General features: G+C 42.8%; 1 protein-coding gene across 1 annotated transcript in view; it reads left to right on the plus strand.

Moving 5' to 3' along the window:
• The window catches only part of Prkn (parkin RBR E3 ubiquitin protein ligase), a 992,623-nt gene that overhangs the window by 395,085 nt on the left and 575,888 nt on the right, over nt 1-21,650 (plus strand). Inside the window, exon 4 of the mRNA XM_042689760.1 lies at nt 595-713. Coding sequence (XP_042545694.1) covers nt 595-713 — 119 coding nt within the window. The remainder of the gene's footprint in view (nt 1-594; nt 714-21,650) is intronic.

Here is a 21,650-nt window from a genome sequence, read left to right on the forward strand (position 1 = left end):
CGAATTTCTCAGCCTCCAAATTTCCTGTCCTTTTTGCACACCTCACCAGCACAGGGTGCACTGAAGTCCATTGTGTGCCAAGCACTTGCCTAGCTCTCTCTCTCTCTCTCTCTCTCTCTCTCTCTCTCTCTCTCTCTCTCTCTCTCTCTCTCTCCTTCCCTCCCTCCCCCCTCTCTCTCTTGGATTGTCAGACTCTGCTGAGTGTATAGCAAGGCTGTTGCACCCTTTTTAATTAAAAAGTACTTTTATTATCTTTAAGTAATTGTGCAAAGGAGCTTCAATTCAATATGTCAGTTTACCAGCTCACTGCGTCTTGATCACTGCAGTGTCCCCTTCCATCATCCCACCCATCCCCTCATCTTTCCTAGTTTGGTTTTTAAATATATAAGGTGAATATTATGACTGCATCTGCCCACTCTTTTCAGCGCAAAAATGACTTTTCTAAATTGAAATAATGGTGTCTTCACTGTATTATTCATTCCATGGATGTAAAAAGTTCCTGAGGAATTTATTTTAAATTTGTTTGTAAGGAGTTTCCTCTCTCCGTTTGGATCCAGTACTAATCGGCTACCTTCTCTGTGGTTTTCCTACCAGGTAAAACGACCTACAAGAGTTTTTACGTTTATTGCAAAGACCCCTGTCGAAGAGTGCAGCCGGGAAAGCTGCGGGTGCGGTGCGGGGCCTGCAGACAGACCACGCTCACCTTGGCCCAGGTAAGAGCGCAGCACCGGCCCGTGGGCAAGCAGAGGGGTGCCCGGGAGCCGCCCTGCGGGACTGGAGCATCTCACCACCGCTGAGCAGAAGACACGCTCCCCCGCGGTCCTGACTCACTGTGCCTGGCTCTTTTTAATTCAGACTTGCTTTTGAGTTCTAGATCTTTCTCTATTCTCACAAAGCACGGTCTGCAGGGGCATTCCCCCTTGCTTGATAAAGGCCTACTGGACGGAAGCAACAGGACTGCTTTCATAAGAAACCCAGGGTGGGGTGTGGTGAGGGGCCTCCTGGGAGTGGCGGAGCGGGACAGCTGCGTGGGGACCGGGACAGCTGCGTGGGGACCGGCTCTCAGGGCCCGGGCCTCTCCCTGGTGGATGGGTGTGCGGGAGGATGCGGGAAGTCCACTATCATTCTGTGAAAACGCGGTGCGTCCACAGGTGCGTGCCCAAAGCCACCCGCCCAGGGCCGCGCTTACCGTGTTAAATGGTTGGGGAGAGTCAGAAGGTGAATAGAATTGTAGGATTCTGAGTTCCAGCACCCGCCCTCCCCTTTCGAAGCACCCGTTTCCTGGTACCTATTTTGTTAGGCTTTAACGTTTTTGTTTTTGTTTTTTAAGAATTACACTATTTGTGCTCTCCATATAGTCTGTGCTACTTCAGTTCATTCATTCGTAGCCACTCACTGATCAGCCAGTGTTTACTTGTAGACTGAAAGCACATTCTAGCTACCACAACTGAGGCAAAGCATGCAACCTGTGTTTCCTCTGGGTCTGGCCTGTTTTGCTGAATGTAACTTTTTAATCAAGAGCAATCCTAAATCTGGAATTTTATGTGAAATGTAGTAGCTAAAAATAGTCTCTGTGAGAGAAACAGAAAAATGAAAAAGCAGAAAAACTTGCAGCATCCGTCTAAACATAGACAAGGTAAATAGTAAATAATGAGCAGAGTATTGTAGGTATTAAATGGTACTAGGAGTTAGGTATACAGCAGCGGTAAGAGTGTATGTTGGAGAGACAGCATCATAGGAGACTGCACACATGCCTCACTTTCTCACCCCCAAAAGGGGAAAAAAGAGGCACACAAGCTTGAAAGTTATGAGAACCTTCAAAGAGGCTAGATTCACTAACTATAAGAGGAAAAGAGAACAACTCACTGATCTTTATGTTGTGGTGTGGGTGCTTTTCAATGAGTTGGATGATCTGGCGCATAGCTTCTTGTCGGGAAGGAAGAATCAGGGCTGGGTTGCAGTAGTTGTTGTCCAGGTATAGTGCATGGATCTGCTTCCCTGAAGCCAGGGCTGGCTCCTTCAACATGAATGGTGTATACCGAAAATCACCTGGGTGAGGGGTAGAGGGTAAAGACAAAAGGAAAACATCTATCAACATCTCCCGACAGCTGGGTGTCTGCTTAGAGGGTCTCCGGGAAAACATGGGGCAGCACAGCTTCTCTGTGGGAGGAAGAGTTTCCATCCTCACATTCCCCGCCAGGTCTTGACGGTCAATGTACTTATATAGGATCATAGAATTTTTCTTAGATTAGCTCAGACAAGGGTTTTGGAATGTTAGCCACATCGTAGCTAGTGGAGTTAGACTCTTTATTACCATGTGCATGTGCCTTCTGTACGTGAGTACAGAAAGAGAAGTTGAAGCATGTCTGTCTCCAGCCCATTCACCCCAGGGCTGCTGCTTTTACCACGCAGAACATTGCTCTGAGCCGAAGCCCTGGCTCTGTGCTCCGCTGGACCAGCATTGCTGCGGACGCTGGTCTGATCCATCCATCCATCCAGACTCTGGGCACCGCTCCATCTCCAGTGGCCTCCCCCATGAGCACCTGCGGACTTGTCATCCCCCCAGAACTGGGAACCTTCACTTTTTGAGTCGAGGCTTCTGTTCCCCTTAGGCGATTTACTGCTCTGCATGTCATGATCCCTTTCTTACCTCCTTTCTTCTAGAGCTGTCTGGGCTCTCCTTGGACTCTCTGCAAAATGCCATCTACATCGGTGTACATGCCTTCATTTCCTTTCCCACACCGGGTGCCATCTATGCCCGACGCCCTTTCCCATTTACCTGTTTATATTTCAGGAATTTGAAAGCCTTATGTGGTCAGATAGCTTGTCATTTGGGGTCATTTTTTCTTCAACACTTCACAGTGTCTTCTCCACCAGCAAATTATGGTGAATGAACTGCATCTGTTTTTGAACTTCCATACATTGGTTCACTAAATTCATACCATTTAGAAATTCTATCTGGCATTTTTTAAATCATATTAATTATAGCAATTATGGTGTATATGCTCCAATTTATTGATTTTTCTTATGCTTATATTCTTGTATTTGTGTATATGTCTAATTTTTGTAAGAGACATACAGAGTAGATAGTGTTCTCCAATATTTTAAGCACAAAACTCCAGTGAGATTCAATAAGGTGCTCAAAGCATACAGTTAACAAACATTGGAGCCTGGAGTGAAAAAAAAATTCTCTACAGTTTTTCCAAAGCCATAGCATTTTTCTAGAATATATTGCTCACTATAAAACCTAGGTAATTAATGTCCTACTATCTAACCATTTTCCTCATGCTCAAAATACCTCTGAGAAAGCCAGGTACTGGTGACTCGTACCTATAATCCTTGCTACTCAGGAGGCTGAGATCTGAGGATGATGGTTTGAAGCCATCAGACCCTTATCTCCAACAATCTACTCAGCAAAAGCCAGAAGTGGCCTAATGGTTCAAATGGTAGATCCATAGCCTTGAGCACAAAGAGGCTTAGGGATGCCCCCATTCCTGAGTTCAAGCCTCAGAAATGGCAAAAACAAAACAAAAAAAACCCCTGAAAATACTAGTAGAAAGGAAAATGGAATGGAATAAAGAGGATTTCAAGATAATTTTCTGAATCTGTATTTTAGTATAATTACTAGATACAGCATAACTAGCACATGCCAGAAGAGATCAGACATTTCTATTTGCTCATGCAATGACTGTTCAAAGATCAAAAGCTATATGCAGAGAGTACCCCTGCAGAACAGCTGGCCAGCCCCACTGCTGCACAGCTGCAAGTCTAGGTTTGGCAATGATGGAAGAAGTTTCAATTTCCAGTTCTTTATAAAGATTGATAACTTACATAATTTTCTCTGATAATGAATGTAAAGAGAACATTGGATCTTGTGTGGGTGCATAGTTACAGTGGAGAGCTCTGCGGTTTATTCGAATAGCCAACAGAGATTTTTATACAGAAAAGAAAAGTTGGAAACTACCTAGCAAGCTGAATAATTTTTTATTTGAATAATTTTTTAATGCAATATTGTTTTTCTGCTACCTGGAGAATTGTCGTGAAGAAGTTCTGCGTCTCATGAGTCTTTATAGTCATTTCCTATATGTTATATTGTTGGGAGTTTTTCATAATGCAGCAATTCTCCAAATCTACTTAAATTTTATACTTAACAATAACGAGCTGTTTCTCACATATAATACTCTAGTTTACATCACATTGCCTGTGATACTTGAACTAAATTGACATATGCAGCTTCTGTTCTTGTGGTGTACGTTTCCAAATCTGGGAGTGTAAGGGGTTACCTGACTTTGAGGGTGAGTTGAAGATTAACATGCACCAGAGAAGTGTTCTGACTAGCCCAAGTCTTGAGAAATTTGAGTGCTCACTGGAAAATAGCTCACGTTGCTTATTGTAGGAAACAAAAGGATGGGCATTCAAGTTTCAGCCACCTGTTGAAAGGTGGCGCCACTGAGACCCTTATGGACACTAGTCCAGGTGAGCAAGAGGACAGCTGCTCTCTTCATGGCCCCACGCTGCTGAGGGAGCTGTTTGTTTGTTTGTTGACAGAGTCTCACTCGGAAATGGATAATTTAAAATAAATGGTGTCACTGTTTCAAAGATTTTCCTAGCATGTACTTATTAAAAATAAAGCAAGCTCTATAGAGATTCATGATGTTATTTTCCTTCTCTGTGCCAGTCCTATAGCTTGAACACAGAGCTTGGTGGCTGACGCTGAGCTTTTTCATGCATGGCAAGCACCCTACCACTTGAGTCACACCTGCACTTCTGGCTTTCTGGTTGTTCATTGGAGTTACTGACTTTCCTTTCCCACAATTGTGGCTTTGAACCACAATCCTCATATCTCAGCTTCCCGAGTAGCTAGTAGATGTGGGCCACTAATATCCAGCATTATGGCTCTTTTAAATATTGTTTAATAAGTAGTTATACAAAGGGTTTACACAAAGGCGTTTTGATTCCTGAAGTCAGGTTATGAGTATAATGCACACTCCTTCCATTGTTCTCATCGTTCCCCATCCCATCCCTACCCTCTAGTTACATAGTTCAAAATCTGCAGAATGTACATTGGATATAATGACTTTGTGACTCTTGGCGTGTAATACCTTCCTGACTCCTAACAGCTTCACTGGGCAGTTTTAGTTTGACTAGCTGCACTGAGGCATCTGCCCCTGGGAATAGTTCTGCACCCCCATCCTCACCCTACCTCATCCCTACAGGCACTAACTAACTCATTATGTCCCTCAGGCACTCTTGCCATCCTGGATGCCTGTCCTGTCCCTTCCCACGGCCTCTATCATGCTCCTGCGTACATTCTCTGTGACTCAGGCTTCCTCCAGAAGACAAACCCAAAAGCATCCTGAAATAGGAAGAAACTGACTCTTCTAACTCGAAGTCAGCTTGAAATATAATAAGGATATTTATAGAGCAAAAAAGCCCTTGATTTAGTAATATTTAGATGATAGAATGGATGCAGAGTTAGCTGAAAAAGAATGCAGCGTCTTGTCTCAGAGGGCTTTCCTGTAGGACCCTAGTGCTGGCACAGATGACGCACTGTTCACCTCTGTGGTACCAGCCCTATGTTGCTCAGGTTATCTACCACCAGCATCTTTTTGTTTGCACACAGTTTCTTAGTCTGAAAATTAATCAGAAGTCAGGAGATTACTGCAGCCAAGAAGTTTGGATGATTTTTTCCCCCCACAATCACTATAATTACTTTATCTCAAAAAGAACTTTATCTTTGCCACTCTAATGAGATCCTCTGCCTTGGAATAGCATTAAAGCTAAAAGGTTTCTGATGAGAAATGGTTCAATAAATAGAATAAGATGTAAAGTGCCTGGCATGATGGATTTTGTTTAAAATTGGTTTATAGATTAAGCACAATTTATGTGGGGAAATTTATTAAGAAATATAGTCTAAAGTATAATAATTCCTAAACTTAATATTTGTCGCAGATTAATTGTTGGTCAGGAATCTACTTAATTCTCTTATTGTCAAAAGCTACTCTCACATCTTTGTAACGAATGGAGGTCTGGGCATACATCTAAACTTACTTTCCAGCTTTAGCTTTCGGTATTTTCGCCCAAGAAGGAAGGAATCACTCCACCGGGGCGCTTTGTGTGCCTCCTGCCACACTTACACAGCCAGGCCTGCCCAAGAGGAGACCCTGCGTCTCCGGCACACCCTGCGCTTCCTGCTGCTCCCGGCCAGCCCCGCCCACCTCTGATCCACCTTGAGTGTCCCCTTGGCGCCCAGCACTTTCCTTCCCTCTGCTCTGATGCCCCCTCTCCCTGGTCTTCGTGTCCCTGCCCTCACCACCCCTGTCATAGATCACGAGGTCACGAAGCGCAGGGTCCTCCCTGGGGTGGGGCACGGGGCACCGGGGTCTGAAGAGTCCTACACATCATGTCACACGTCAACTTGGGGTGAATGGTCATGTGGAGAGCTGGCTTTTGATGAAAGGATTGTTAGCAGCCATCCTAGAACCACCGCCTTCGAGCCGCCCGTGGAGAACTCCACTGCTGGAAGACTGAAAGTTTGGATGGTCATAGTGGCTTTCAGAGCTTGGTGTTCAGCGAAGGCTGTGCTGGGGGAGACACAGATGGCAATGGCGTGGGGAGGACAGGGCACGGAGGAGGGTGGGCAGGGAGGACCTGAGGCTGGGCAGGGGAAGGTGGTACCCTCAGAGCATGGCTCCCCCCCCCACCCCCACTTCCATGGGGCGGAACCTCTGGCTCAGCCCCTGACTCCAGGAGGTCAGCTACATCTGACATGTGAAGAATAAATAGCTTGAGCGCGTGTGTCCCAAGTACTTCATGGTGTAGACTATACTAAATTGGGTTTAAAAAATAATGTGGAGCTCACTGTCCTCCACTTTCTCTGTCAACCGTGACTCTGAGACATTCGCTTCCTTCTCAGCGGAGCGTAGGACGTGCACGGGATGCGTTCTAAGCAATGGAAAGGCCCCGGGGTGTAGGAGAGCAGTGGACACCCCGGGCGCTGTCACACCTTGCAGAGGTGGAATTGCTTATTTCCAGAGGGCCATTCAGCCTTGTTGGTTAGTCAAAGGAAATGTTCATTAGAAAGACCAACACACCACTACGTAAGTCATCGCAAATTAAAAAAAATCATTGTTTCCATTTTTGCTATAATTACATTAATAGGAATATTTAACCAAGAGCTTTCAAATAAGAAGATGCAAACTCTAAAGTTGCATGTTGAAATTAGTAAAATAGGATAGATATGTATGTGTATATGTATGTATATATGTATAGGAAATGAACAAAATGTCATCTGCTACTGAAGATCAGGCAGCTTAAGCCAATTCACTGTTTCTGCAGTGTGGTGATGGGCTTCGTCATGTGCCAGATACTTCACAACTAGTGTTTTCTCTAGTTGGAGTGACTTCAATTAATTAAAACCTCTAGAAATGCTGGTCAGGGTTGGTAATTCGTTGCCTTTTTAATCCAGCTAATTATTTTCATGGGACTCCAGTGGCAGTCACCTTTCATTGCTTCCTCATGTGAGGGCTTCTCAGTAACAGCAAGACTTTCAAAAAACAGTATTGTAATGAGTTCGCCTACAAGAAGCAGGGAGGAAAGAAGAAAACTGCAGATGCAGACTTCCGCTCATGCTTTAGATTGCACCCAGCACCCCCACTCGCTGCATGCCTGTGCTCGATTCCCGTCCACGCTCCTCACCTGCCTGTGCTCCTCACCGGGTTTACAATGTGACATCCTCCATTTTTTGTGCAGGAAATTTGCATCATGTAATTCTGAAAAGGAAAATAGACACTTTAGAATGTAATTATACTGCACTGCTTCCAAAGGATGTGGCTTCATTATATAGTACATGTATGTGACAAGGGATGAGCGATACTAAATATAAATATAATTTAGTGTTTATCACTGCTTGCTACCAGAATCCATACGCTAGCCATATATGTCTCCGTTCCTATGATATTTGAACAGTGCCTTTTCTAATTTCCAAATGTATACATGTCATTGTCACAATGATGCATATATTGCCCATGTCATTTGTTTTTCACATAGAAGATTCTGATTGTTACACATAATCTGTCAGTCAGTAGTTACATGGGCTCACTAATTTATTTACCTTGCAATTAGCTGCGCTACACAGAATTATATTCATCATACAGAGTGATGTCTTTAAAACACTTACAGAGATATTTATTAAAACTGTGTAGGGTGTTTTGGTAAAGTCACTACCTACAAATACCTGTGACGCATCAAAGAAAGGTAAAGTAGATTGTTTTTTTTAAAGTCCTCATTTAATTTATTTCATTGTAAGTTTCAGTTGCATGTAAGTGGTTTTGAAGCTGGATTATGTTGGTTGGTGGTGTGTGGCATGTTTGCTGGTGGTGGCAGAACTGCTCCCCAGTGAAAAAAACCATAGGGACATACTGTCCTGCACACCACCCAGGCCTTGGCAAACTTTCCCATCGTTCTCGTGGCTCAGTCTTGGGCAGGATGGCCTCAAGTCTGACTACAAGGGCAGAGGGGGAATAGCAGTGCCTGTCCCCTTCTTTCACAATAACAGTAAGGACAATTCTCTGACTCCCTTTCGTCTCACCACCCAAAATGCACCCTCCAGCTACTGAGGAGTATGGAGGCAGCTGAAAAGCAAGTGTCTGCCTAAGACGTGCAGGAGGGCCGTGGCTGGCTTCCACCCATCCTGTTCTCGCTCTTGTTTTGAATCCATGAAGTGATTCTCTTACGGAAGACAGCAATGGTTGTTGGGTGAACAAATGCATGATTGTTTTAGATTACTTTCATGAACTCAGCAATTTCATTGCTGTCTGAAAATAGTGCTATAACGCGCCCTGTCTGTATCACTGTCAGTGCTAGAGATTTGACTGGACCTGAAGTTGCTTTTGTGTGTGAAATGCCACTGCATTCCAGTGGTCATTTCTGAAAACAGATGCACTGCCTTAATTTGCAGAGAGAAATTGGAATATTCCCCATGTGACCACCATTGTAGAAGTTTAAAACAATAGGTTTGTCACATAGTGGGTGAGTAAATGAACCAAAAATCTCACTGGGGGAGCATCAATAACATGTAGTAGACTTGTCTTAACTCTGTCATAATCCTTTACTGATGCTTATGAAAAAAACAAATGTTAGCCAGCAGAAATAAAACGTGTGGGGTGGGCAAGCCACTTTGCAAACGCGGCTCAGAATTCAGCAGGAGTGCGCAGCAGGCTGTAATATACTTGCAGATTCGTTTGTAGAAGCATTCTTACTTATGCATGCATGCCTCGGTCCATCTGGGACTGTCAGGCTACCTGCGTGGTGAGTGTATCATTAAAGCTGGATGGGAAATGGAGAGGTTAATTGACTTCACCTGGGTCACACAGTGAGAAAGAAACCAAACTGAGAATTAAATCAGGGGAGCTAGAGCTTAGATTCTTAGTGAAAGTGCCCGTGTTGTGTTACATTAGGTTCCTCACTAGGACACAGGGAGCATGGGGACTTACGTTGCAACTTCTTTCTGAGAAACCGTCACACTCATCTGACTACCTTTCCTGAAATGGAGATTGGGATTAGGAAACTTGGTAAGAGGCAAAGTATGGGATTCTCCAAGCAGTGCTGTGCTTGGGGAAAGCAGACCATGAGAACGACCCAGGAACTTTTCCCTGAGTGCGCCTTTGTGAAAGGCTGGCTTGTAAAGCCAGAGGTTAAAGCACGAACTGAGCATGGCATATCTGCCTTTCTGAGCACAGTTAAAATCTTGCCACCACTCGTTACTATGTCTGAACTAAGGATTCTCACAGCTAGTTTTATTTTTATTTTATTTTTTTGGGTCTGGTCATGGGGCCTGAACTCTGGGCCTGGACGCTGTCCCTCAGCTCTTCAGCTCAAGGCTATCGCTCTACCACTTAAGCCACAGCATCACTTCCGGCTTTTTTTCTTTTTTGCTTATGTGGTGCTTAGGAATGGAACCCAGGGCCTCATGCATGCAAGGCAAGCGCTCTACCACTGAGCCACCTTCCCAGCCCCTCACAGCTAGTTTTAAAGAATTACATTTCTGTCTAGTGTTAGAAGTACCCTGATTTTTTTATGTGCTATAAATCTTCTGTTGTGCATGGAGGATTTCATATTAATTTAGCTAATCATCCTGATAAGTACACAGAAAACTCTTGGCAAGGCAATAGCCTGCAATTGAAGTAATCAAATATGACCGTAAGTTACAACTCGCTACTTCTTTTATCTCATAATGTGCTAAGCACAAATGAGAAACCATTTTACTTCCCGGTCTGTAACTATTTAAAGAAGGTTAGATAAAGGTCAATGTAAACAACTGCAAGATAACCGATAAATTGTGTGATGCTGGTATAAATAGATAAATAGATGCAGGGAAAATGAATATAGAGTGTGTTCCTTGGGTAAACTGAAATCATCCCGTTGCTAAAGTCAGCTGCAAGGGGCCTGAACTATTCCTTGCCCACCTTCGTGCATAGTACGGGGGGTTATCATATGTGGTGGCCATTTGTCTTGTTTCATGGAGTGAATGAATAACTGGTGTATGCCTCATAACCACTCTGACTATCCCCTTTACCAAACCATAGTCTGGGATTAGAAATGGACTTCGTAGTGGATTTAAATCTCTACTCCTAAGAGGAGAATTGCTCTTTAATATATGTGTGGGCTTTGGTCTCCTGACTTCTGCAAAAAGGCCTTAGTAAAGGAGCCATTGCTTTTATTTTATTTCTCAATTGTTACTGTAAAGGTGATGTACAGAAGGGTTACAGTTATGTAAGTCAGGTAACGAGTATATTTCTTTGACAACGAGAAAGAGTCATTGCTTTAAGATTAACTATTTGAACTCTAATTGAGAGGAAGTTATTGGACTTAAAATCTGCTTCCACCCATGACTTCTGCTTCTTCTCTTTGAAAATAGAACAAAATTCTGTTAATCTTCCATCTACCGACTCTTGATATGTTTTTTTGTTTTGTTTTGTTTTGTTTTAGTTTCTTTTTTTATTGTGAAAATACTGTACAGAGGGGTTACAATTACATGAAAATACCGAACAGAGGGGTTACAATTACATGGGCAAGAATGAGTACATTTCTTATCAAACATTGTTGCCTCCTCCTTTGTTTCCCCTTCCCATCCCTTCCCATCCTCCCCTCGCCCCCCCAACCCTCCACCCCTCCCCCCACCAAAGTTGTAAAGTTCGTTTTCGACATAATGACTTGTACGTCTCATTGTTGCAATGGGTCCACCTGTATCCTTTTAAACGATTTTTTTTTCCCTTCCCCTCCACAAATTATAACAACATCAAATACAGTGAAAGCAGGGGTTATACTGTGGGGGAGAGACATATAAAGCAACAAAGAAATAATCTTATAAAGGTGTTAGAAACAATCACATGAAAGAAAAAAACATTTGAATACATATCTTAGGGTTCATTTCCCTAACATCAACTTATCTGGCCTTTTCTGCTTGACTCAGACATATACTAGTTATTGCAGATAAGGGAAACCATGGGACCTATGTTTCTTTGGGCCTGGCTTACTTCACTTAATATAATTTTTTCCTAACAAATGGGGCAATGTCATTCTTTCTGATGGAGGCATAGAATTCCATTGTGTATATATACCACATTTTCTTGATCCATTCATCTACCCAGGACCATCTGGGTTGGTTCCATATCTTAGCTATGGTAAATAAGGCTGCAATAAACATAGTTGTGCTGGTAGCTTTAGTGTGGTCTTGTTTGTGATCATTTGGGTAAATGCCCAAAAGTGGGATTGCTGGGTCATAGGGGAGCTCTATGTGGAGTCTTTGGAGGAATCTCCATACTGCTTTCCGAAGTGGCTGAACAAGTTTACACTCCCACCAACAATGTAGTAAGGTTCCCTTCTGTCCACATCCCCTCCAGCATCTCTTGTTATTAGAGTTCTTGATTATAGCCATTCTAACTGGAGTAAGGTGGTATCTCAACGTTGCTTTGATTTGCATTTCTTTTATGGCTAGGGAGGTTGAGCATTTCTTCATGTGTCTATTGGCCATTCTTCTTTCTTCAGAGAAGTTTCTCTTTAAGTCTTTAGCCCACTTATTTATTGGGCAGTTGTTTCTTTGAAGATCTGTTGTTGGGGATTTAAGTTTTTGAGTTCCAGGTATATTTTAGATATGAGACCCTTGTCTGTTGTATGTCTAGTGAAGATCTCCCAATCCGTGGGCTTTCTATTGATCTTGCTAGCTATGTCCTTTGCCATGCAGAAGCTCTGCAATTTCATGCGATCCCATTTGTCCAACCTTTCTTTGATTTGTTGTGTTTCTGAGTCTCTATTAAGAAAATTTCAGCCTGTGCCAAGGAGACCTAGGGTTTCTCCTATTCCATCCTGTAATGTTTTCAGAGTATCTGCTTTGACTCCGAGGTCTTTGATCCATTTGGAGTTGATTCTGGTGCAGGGTGATATATAAGGATCTAGCTTTAGTTTTCTACAAGTAGTTAACCAATTTTGCCAGCACCATTTACTGAATAGGCTGTCTTTCTTCCATTCTATTATTTTAGCTCCTTTATCGAAGATTAGATGGCTATAGGTCTGTAGGTTCATTTCTGGGTTTTCAGTTCTATTCCATTGGTCCTGAGGTCTGTTCTTCTGCCAATACCAAGCTGTTTTGATTACTATGGCTTTGAAATTTGGTATTGATATTCCTCCAGCACTGTTCTTTCTGTTGAGGATTGTTTTTGCTATTTGGGGTCTTTTATTGTTCCATATGAATTTTTGAATTGCCTCTTCTATTTCCTTGAAGAATGAAGTTGGAATATTGATAGGTATCGCATTGAATTTGTAGATAGCCTTGGGAATTATTGCCATTTTCATGCTGACTCTTGACATGTTTAAAGCAGCTAAAATGATTAACTTTCTAGGTCTTTCTCTACTAAATTTATAATTGAAATGTAAAAAGGAGTTGAAGTGTTCCCTTGCTTCAGAGAAATTCTAAGCTTTGGAGTCATTAAAGTTATAACAAAAATGTTTTAAAGCTGGACACCTATAGTCTTTGCTTCTCCAAAGGCTAAGATCTGAATCAAGGTCCAAAGGTGGCCTATACAAGCAAACCCTTGAGACAGGCATCCTCAATTACCTAACAAAAGCCAGAAGTAGAAACGTGTGCCTCAAGTGGTAAAGTGCCGGCTAGCCATGTGCAAAAAAGCCTAGCTAGAGTGCAAGGTCCAGAGTTCCATTCAAGACTCAGTATCAGCATAGCAATCATGCATGTACACACACGAACACACACACACACACACACACACACACACACACACACACACACGCGCGTGAGTGTGGAAGACAAATATTAACATTAGACTTGGCTTCTCTGAGGTAGGGCCAGCTGATTACTGCTTGAGCCAAGATAAAGTTTGTAAGGGCAGACTAGCAATCATGGATCCAATATGCCTTCCTTCCCTCCCTTCCTTTTTGGACCATCATCCTCTTATTTTTCATTCCCTGCCTTATGATGGTCATGCACAGACATTTTCAGCTTTTTACATTAGGATGGAACTTTTGCCTAAGCTGACTTGGAACTTCAACCGTTCAAGTCTTAGACTCCTACATAGCTAGCATGACAGGTTCATGGTATTGTGCCCAGGTATTCGTTGAAAAGAAGTCCTTTAAACTTATTTCTGGGTGGTTTTAAACTGTGATCCTCCCAATCTGTCTCCTGTGTAGCTAGTTACAGACGGGAGCCATTGTAACCAGCTCAGGATGTTCTTGAGACGCCGGAATGATCGCTAGACAAAATGGGACGTGGAATGAAGAAGGGTAGCGCTACAATGAGGAGGTGCAGCTGGAGGTGACCATTCAGAGGGAACAGATGGCCCACCGTCAGGGCTGAGCTGACCACCCAGGCTGTGCACAGAACGGCTTCCCGAACAGCCGCAACCGTGAAGCCTAATGGTGATGTTTGCAAAACAGCTCCCAGCCAAACATCTGTAACCTTTACTGCACAACCCATCTTGTTCCAAGCAAAGATGCTTTCTTTTACTGGCTCTAAAAGTCATTTCCATTTCCTGGTACATGGCAGGTATTTTCTAAGGCCACCAAAGGGGATAATTTTAAGTTTCAGATACAGTCTTAATTCAACAAATAACAGCCTCAGGAAAACAACCAGTGAACCCAATACAACCCCTTGCTGCTCTCTAGGTTATGTAAGGGCCACTACGGGACACCGAACTGTCACCTCCAATGATACGCTCCCATGTTTCCTCCTGTGGCTGTTTCTCCCTGAGCTCCTTGGGTTTCTCTCCTCTTCACCCACAGTCTCACAAGGGGCCTCTGGGGCCGTCCAGGACATCTTGTTGAACAAAATAGAAAATGTCTTTGGTGTAGCTCTTCCTCATTTTCCATAGGGAGCTGCCATGCTTTTTTGTTTGTTTGTTTGTTTTTTTGGTGGTGGTTATTTTAATGCTTCCCAGGAATACAGCATATCTATCCTAATCTAGCAGCTCACCTTTGAGATCTCTCAAGTGGGATTCACCATCTGCCACCCACGTCAGCTAGAAGAGCGACAGGGAGCTCTCCCAGCCTCTCAGTCCAATGGAGTCCCTTCCTCTTGATTTAGGAGGCAGGGCCCAGGCCGTGGTGGTGCATTGGTGCTCACAGAAATCTGTCCTTTTTTTCCACCCAACCTCCTGTAAGCCAAGCTTTGTACACACAATGCTGGGGAGGGCTTCAAAATTGCACAGCATATTGGACAGAATATATAAGCCAATTTTCTGTGCTTGAGCTTGATTTTGAGCTTGATCTACAAAGAGGCTTGTAGACTTTCTAAGGAATTGTAACGCCTCTTTGTCTTACAGTACCTATTGTGTTTGTTACTCCACTAGAAACCTCAAGTTTGGTATTATCTTACATAAGACAAACCAATAACATCTCTAACAATTAAAAAGAATTTCCATTCTCATCGTCTTTATTGATATGATAATCATTGACACAATTTGGAAAGGTGAGTGTCACTGTGGCCATTTTATACCCAAAGGAACGGTTTGAGATTTCTGTAAGGAGAAAGAGAGTTACCCGTGACACCTCAGGAGGTGGGACGCTAACTTGAACTTACATTTTGAAAAACATCACAAGTACTTTTTTCATTCTGCAACATTGTCTTCTGTCTTAGCCAAGAGCTCCACTGTCTTTAGGAGGCACATCATTATTTTTAACATCACATACTTGGTGGATTCCCTGAGGCGTTTAGAATATGTTAAGTGTGTAGAGCACTGTCATCCTTTTCTTTAGATGTTCTTATATTTTCTTTGATTTACACTTTGGAGGCGCCATCTTTGTGGCGGCCATAGGCACCACTGACATGTTCTTTGCTTAATGTTACGCCATAGATGTTCCAGCCTCCTATTAGACCCCATCATGTGCTATCGGGCTGAGAAGAGCTGAAAATTACCTGTGAAAGTGTAACTTGATGCCACAGAGCATCTCTCATTCTCACAGATCTCTCCTGGGGAGAAACAGATTTTCAAAATCCTTAGTGAAGGAACACACAGAGAATCCTGGTCTCCTTACTTAAACTCTTGATTTTCCTCTGGTTTTCTTAGGCAACATGAGTAACTTTGCATAGTTTCAATTTGTATTTTCAGCCATGAATTTTTGTTTCTTCTATTTGAAAAATGATAATTTGTTTCAAGAGAAGTAGACAGAGAGTTATTTGGTATAATTATTAGTTCTGCATTTGATTCTAGTGTATCATTTACTGAAAAAATGGTAAATTTACCTATTATAATTTGAAATTTAGTGAGCACTCATTTGCATTAAAATCATTGTATTAAACCTTAAAATTTTAGGCAAATTTAGAAATAACATTAGAAAATGAGCTATGATCTATAATTTAGGTGAAATATATATTACTATATATATTACTATGAAATATATAATATCACAAACCTAGAGTCATTTCATATGTTCGGAAGCAGAGCTCCAATCTAATTTTCCAACAGTATCAATTTTGCCCTTGATAGATGAGGCTTGTTAAGGTTTGTAAAAACCAAAGACCAAGACAGACATTAGCACTTCTTTTAGATTGTAGTCTTATATATAAGAGTTTGGGAATAAATGCTTCATTTAGGAAACAGAAATTGATGCCATTAGAAAGTTGATAAAATTGGTTTGCTTAAAGTTTCTCAAAGATTTATAGACAAGTACTTCTCAATTCTTCCCATTCTTCTTCAAGCATGTAGACCTCTGAATCTTTAAAGCACATAAGAAACTTGTACCTAAAGGTGCTGGGAGGGAGGGACAAGATCAAAGTGGGAAATTTTGCAAGGGAGATCAAGAGATGGAGAGATGTTAGTATATGTGTTTATTATTTCTTGTTTATATTCTTGTCCATTGCAGATGTGATTTGACTGATGTAAAGACAATTGAGATCTTGAGCATTTGCCTTGATGAAATTTAAAGGGTTCAACTGGCCCTTGTGACCAGCAGCTACCTCTTCATTGTGTGTTACAAACATAGGCCAGAAAAATCTACTGGGCATCACTAGTTTAGGGAATTCTGGTTTTGTCAGTGTGATGGGTCTGTCTGTACTTTTTCTTAGCACTAAGAAAGAAGAAATGTAGGGGGAGAGGAAGAAGAAGAGAACATGGCAATTACAGAAATGAGGCATACAATGGGGGCTTAGGGTAAAGACACACCGGAATGGTTCAAAGGTCACACGTTTATGGCTAACTTCTAAAGGCTAGCAACGAGACAAGCTTGCCCTGGTCACACACCCAGTAGTGACAAATCTGGCACTAAGACAGAGTCTGTTTGCTTTGCAATTATTGCATTATTACCATCTTGCATTGTTGTTCTCTTCAAACATGTATTTTTTTACATGTAAGAATGTAGATCCAAACATTTTCAGTTGTTTTAAGACAAGAGTCTCTCCTTTCTCAGACTGAGGTAGGTGAGGAGGTAATTTTTTTTTTTAATGCAGGGAAACCTACCTCATAGATGACCTCGTTGAGGACCCTCGTTGATATCCCAAAGTGGCAGTTCAGAGGTCTCCAAGCTGGCCTGTGTGGGTCTTTATCTCAGATTGCTTGGCTGAAGGCCTCCCAGTGCCATACCTTCTCCTTCCCACCTCTCACGGTTTTGCATTCGAATAAGGATAAACTTCCCATGCAGTAACTGACTGCTTCATTAGAGAAAATCTGTGCCTCCTCATAATAAAAGGCAAACTCAGAAGCATGTTTCTGGACAAGGAGAAACCTATTATCCCTGAATACACCTGGCTGTAGAAAATAATATTGTTGCCAATGAAATGGAAATGTATATTACCTTAATATCCTTGAATTTGTAGATGTCTTATAAAATAAAAATCCTTTCTTCAAATTAGCATAAAAATACCAACAATACCTTGACAAATATGTTGAAAATTTGACATACATGACCCAATAATAATAGGTTTTAGAAATGAATGAAAAAGTAGTTTCCTCAGGAATTTAGTTCTTGACTATTCCAGTGATATGACAGTATTCAACTGTAAATTAAATTTGAGATGAATACATGTTCAATTATAATTGCTGAAATCATTATTAGGAGCAATTATTGAGATTCATTTGGAGGAAAACACAACTTATGTATGATCATATTCAAGTGGTTCTGGTGTCAAAATCTCCTATTAGAGTTGGAAGACATCAAATCAAGGGAGAAGCCATTCCGAGTAGTAGAAATCCTCCATAGGTTTCCTTCTCCTGGCTGCCTGGCACATGGTGTGCCAAGAGGCCCTTGCACATCACACAGATGACCTGCCAGTGGAAATGCATGCGATGGAAGGAGGAGGACGTCTCCTGTTGTCTCCAGGCTCTATGAGAAATATCAGCAGTCACAGCTGAAGGGAAAAAGGGACGCTTGGGCTCACAGATCAGATCCTCAGCCCCATCAGTGTGGGTCTGCAGGCCTGCGTGAGGCAGAGCATATCATCATAGGGAAACGCAGTCAGAGCACAGCTGCCTATTTATCTCATGGTGGTCAGGAAGCCGGGAACCAGAGAGGGGGAAATGGTCTTCAAATGAGACAGGCCACCTAAGGTGTCTCAGCAATCTACTTACCCTAATCAGGTCTCATCTTCCAGTTTCTACCACATAGTGATAGCCTGTTTAATTATGAATTCATCAATGGGTTAATCTATTGATTGCCTCAGCCCCTCACGGGCCAACCACTGGGCTCAACTTGTGATCCTCCCTGTCTCAGTCCGCTAAGTAGCTGATGCACATAGCTCAGCATGTGCTCAAGAAGCCAGACTGGCTACAAAATAAAATGGAACTCGTGAGGAAGAAGGATGGTGCGAAGCAAAGAAGATCAAGAGGCATGGCTGGACATGACAATGCAGAGGGAGCAGGCCCCAGTTGGAGCTGAGTTGACCATCTAGGATGTTCACAGAATGGCTCCAGGAAACACCTGAACCATGAAGCCCCCTTCCCAAAGCCCCCTTCTGAGCCTTGTGTTGTGGATTGGTTCTTCAACTCATGATCCAAACCACAGCGCACATATGCACACGACATACTGCTAATTTAATGACAACCTTAACAGTGTAGAGCGGCAGCTCTGCTTTGGTGCATCAGTCCCCAGAGGAGTTTGGCAGCTGTAGGTGACGCTCTATTCTCATCGTCTGCAAGATTTCAGAACATGGCCAAAATCCTCTAGGGAGAGATAGGGTTGAGAGAGCTTCAAGAACAGAAAACATAACACAATCTGTGTCCTTGAGCAAGAAAGACATGGTACACTCAGAAACTAAGAATACTGAAGAAGGGGAAGATGGCAAAGGTGGTTTGTCACCTATTAATTGGTGACAAGAAACCCTATCATATGTCATTTATAAAGACAGGACACTGAGAAAAGCAGTAGGTCTGGTGCACCTGACCATTGACTTTGGTTTTGGACATTTGGAGTTTGAACTGACTCTTAGATATTAAGATACGATGAAGGGATCAGTTGGATATTCAATGGTGTATTCTTTGACATTTGTCCCAAACTTCTAAACTTTAAGGGTGCACTTTAATTAAATAAAATAAAAAGAGCAAGAAATAACTTACTATTTGCAAAAAACTTCAAACCTACAGAAAGACTAAAACTAGGGCAAATACCACTTATCCTTAAACTGAAACCGTGCTGCAAGGCAATGAAAACTAAAATTGTATCTTTTTTTTTTTTTTTTTGAGTCCGGTCATGGGGCCTGAACTCTGGGCCTGGGTGCTGTCCCTCAGCTCTTCAGCTCAAGGCTAGCACTCTACTACTTGAGCCACAGCGCCACTTCCGGCTTTTTTCTTTTTGCTTTATGTGGTGCTGAGGAATCGAACCCAGAGCCTCTGGCATGCAAGGCAAGTGCTCTACCACTGAGCCACCTTCCCAGCCCCTAAAATTGTATCTTATAAATATGTGTTGGGTAGTATCTTCAGTACAGCACTTCTCACCCAAATTACTCCCATTCTACTTGTAGATGTGGATGGAATCATGGCTTTAGCCTAAATTTTGAACCACAGTAAAGACAGCCCACTTCAACTGTGCTCACAAAGGACTAGTGTTATATCCAGTGTATATTTCTCAGAAGTTAACTGCTAAGCACACATACACGTGTGCTACAAAGTAAATGTGAATGGTTCAGAACCGCTCATTCAGGTTCTACTGTTGGCTACACTGGCTTTGTGTGCAGTGTTTCAGTACTGTTCAGAAGCTGAGTGAAGGAGAACAGACTCTCCACACTCAGAAACCAAGTAAATTGGGCCAGTGTCAACCTTAGAGATGAGTCAATTGGACAAACACAGACTGATTGCTCTTTGTGATCGATAGATGAAAGGGGTGCAGGCCTCCAGTGTATATAGCTGGGGATGTTTTCACTTTGTACCTTCACACACTTCATTTCCACAGAGCCTGCCTTAGACCTTTCCCAGGAAGTTGATTCCTCCTGCTCCATTACCTCCAGCCCTTAAAGTAAGTGCTCTTCTGAGGCCTTTGCTTAGCAAAGACAATTCTAAGTGTGGTCAGAGGGAGGGGTACTACACCAGAGCTCACTCCGGCCAGCTGAAAGCTGGAGGGGAAGATTGTGGACAGGGTTAGAGGAAGTGTTGCAGCTGCCAGGCGACGCTGTGATCAGACATCTGTCTAAATTCAAGCAGAGACCGGGGGTCCACCTGTCCTGCACAGATCCTCTAGAGTCTTCTCCCGTGGATGCACAGTGTGGCTACATGGTGGTGTCTACTGAGCCTCAGGCCTACTTGACAAAGTGCCATTAGGACCAAGAAGGAAAAGATCAGTCAACTCCATAAAAGCAATTCTTCCAGCACAGCCTGAGGTTTGTATCCCAGAGAGGCTAGGAAACAAACCAAGCTGTTTCTCATTTCTTATATCATTGTACACAAAGATTATTGAAGGCCTAAGTAAGTCCTGCTACGCACAGCTACGTCCACTGCACAGTTTGGCAGGACATCTGTTCTGCAATACTCAGTGGGCAATTCAGTCTCGTAACAGAGGTGGACAGTGGGAATACGTTGGATGACAAATGTGGCCTCCAGAGTTCGGGGCAGGATAATCGTCCCATCATTCAGGACACAGTTGGTTTGGAGACTCAGGTCCCCTGTTAGAGCCCAGATGGCTGAGAACCCTCCCAAATACACACCATACTCTTCTAAGGGGTTAGTGGGTTGTTACCTCTGCTCAAACTGCTGTAGCAGAGATGGAACCCTTTCTGTGTATGTCCTTAGGAGTAAGAGTCTGAGCACTTGGGATTATCATTTTCCAGATGACTCACAAGGAGAATTTAATTCTGTCTTTCTCCCAGGAGCCTGTATAATGTGGCAACTCTATTTCTCAGATCCCTGTCCAGTGGCCTGGCAGAACCTTTTTGATCAGCTTAGCAAAGGGCCTTGGGGCTGGACTTGTGTGTTAGAGAATGTCTTCTTTGCCTAGAGGGGGACATAGGTGCTCCAAATAGAATCTGAATGACACTTTTCCCCGGTGCTTAATGGCATTTCAGAGCTTGGCCGGCATGCCACCTAGTGTTCTCATCCCCTAGACCAGGCCGCATTCAAAGAGAAATCAAGGGCATGCATGGCATCAGGCATGCTGCTGATGGCGTGGAGCCTGTGGCGCTGGTGTGAGTCACAGGAGCTCACTTCAGCCGGATGTGTGGCACTTGATTTTTTTTTAATCTGGCAGCTGCCACTGAGATTGCAATGTCCCAGTCCACAGCACTGTTTTCTTTACGAAACATACAGCTGCACTCTGGTCACTTGGTTGTATCCATGGAGTAATCGGAAGGTTTCTACTTCGTTTAATTATAGCACAGGTGTATCAAAGGATGGACTGATATCTTTTTTTCTTTGGCTGTCACCTGATGGAAACAAGAAGTTAGTTTGAAAGTCTATTATTAGGTGAGAAGAGTAAAGTGTGGTTACTTCAATGCCTTTTAATAATACAAGTAGCAGCTTTCAGGTTAAATTTTATCTTGTAAATAATGCAGTACATTCTCCCTGTACAAAACAAGGCTGCGGAGGTGGACAAACCGGGGACACAAACACTGCCACACTGCACTGAAACCTTTTTACTATACACACAGCCATTTCCTCCTGAATGTATTTCTCACACTTAACAATAGCCGATGGCAGTTTTCTCAAGGGTAACTTTCATAATTC

Source organism: Dipodomys spectabilis, unplaced genomic scaffold, assembly GCF_019054845.1.
Source record: "Dipodomys spectabilis isolate Male_0828 unplaced genomic scaffold, ASM1905484v1 ptg000126l, whole genome shotgun sequence".
NCBI classification, from domain to species: Eukaryota; Metazoa; Chordata; class Mammalia; order Rodentia; family Heteromyidae; genus Dipodomys; species Dipodomys spectabilis.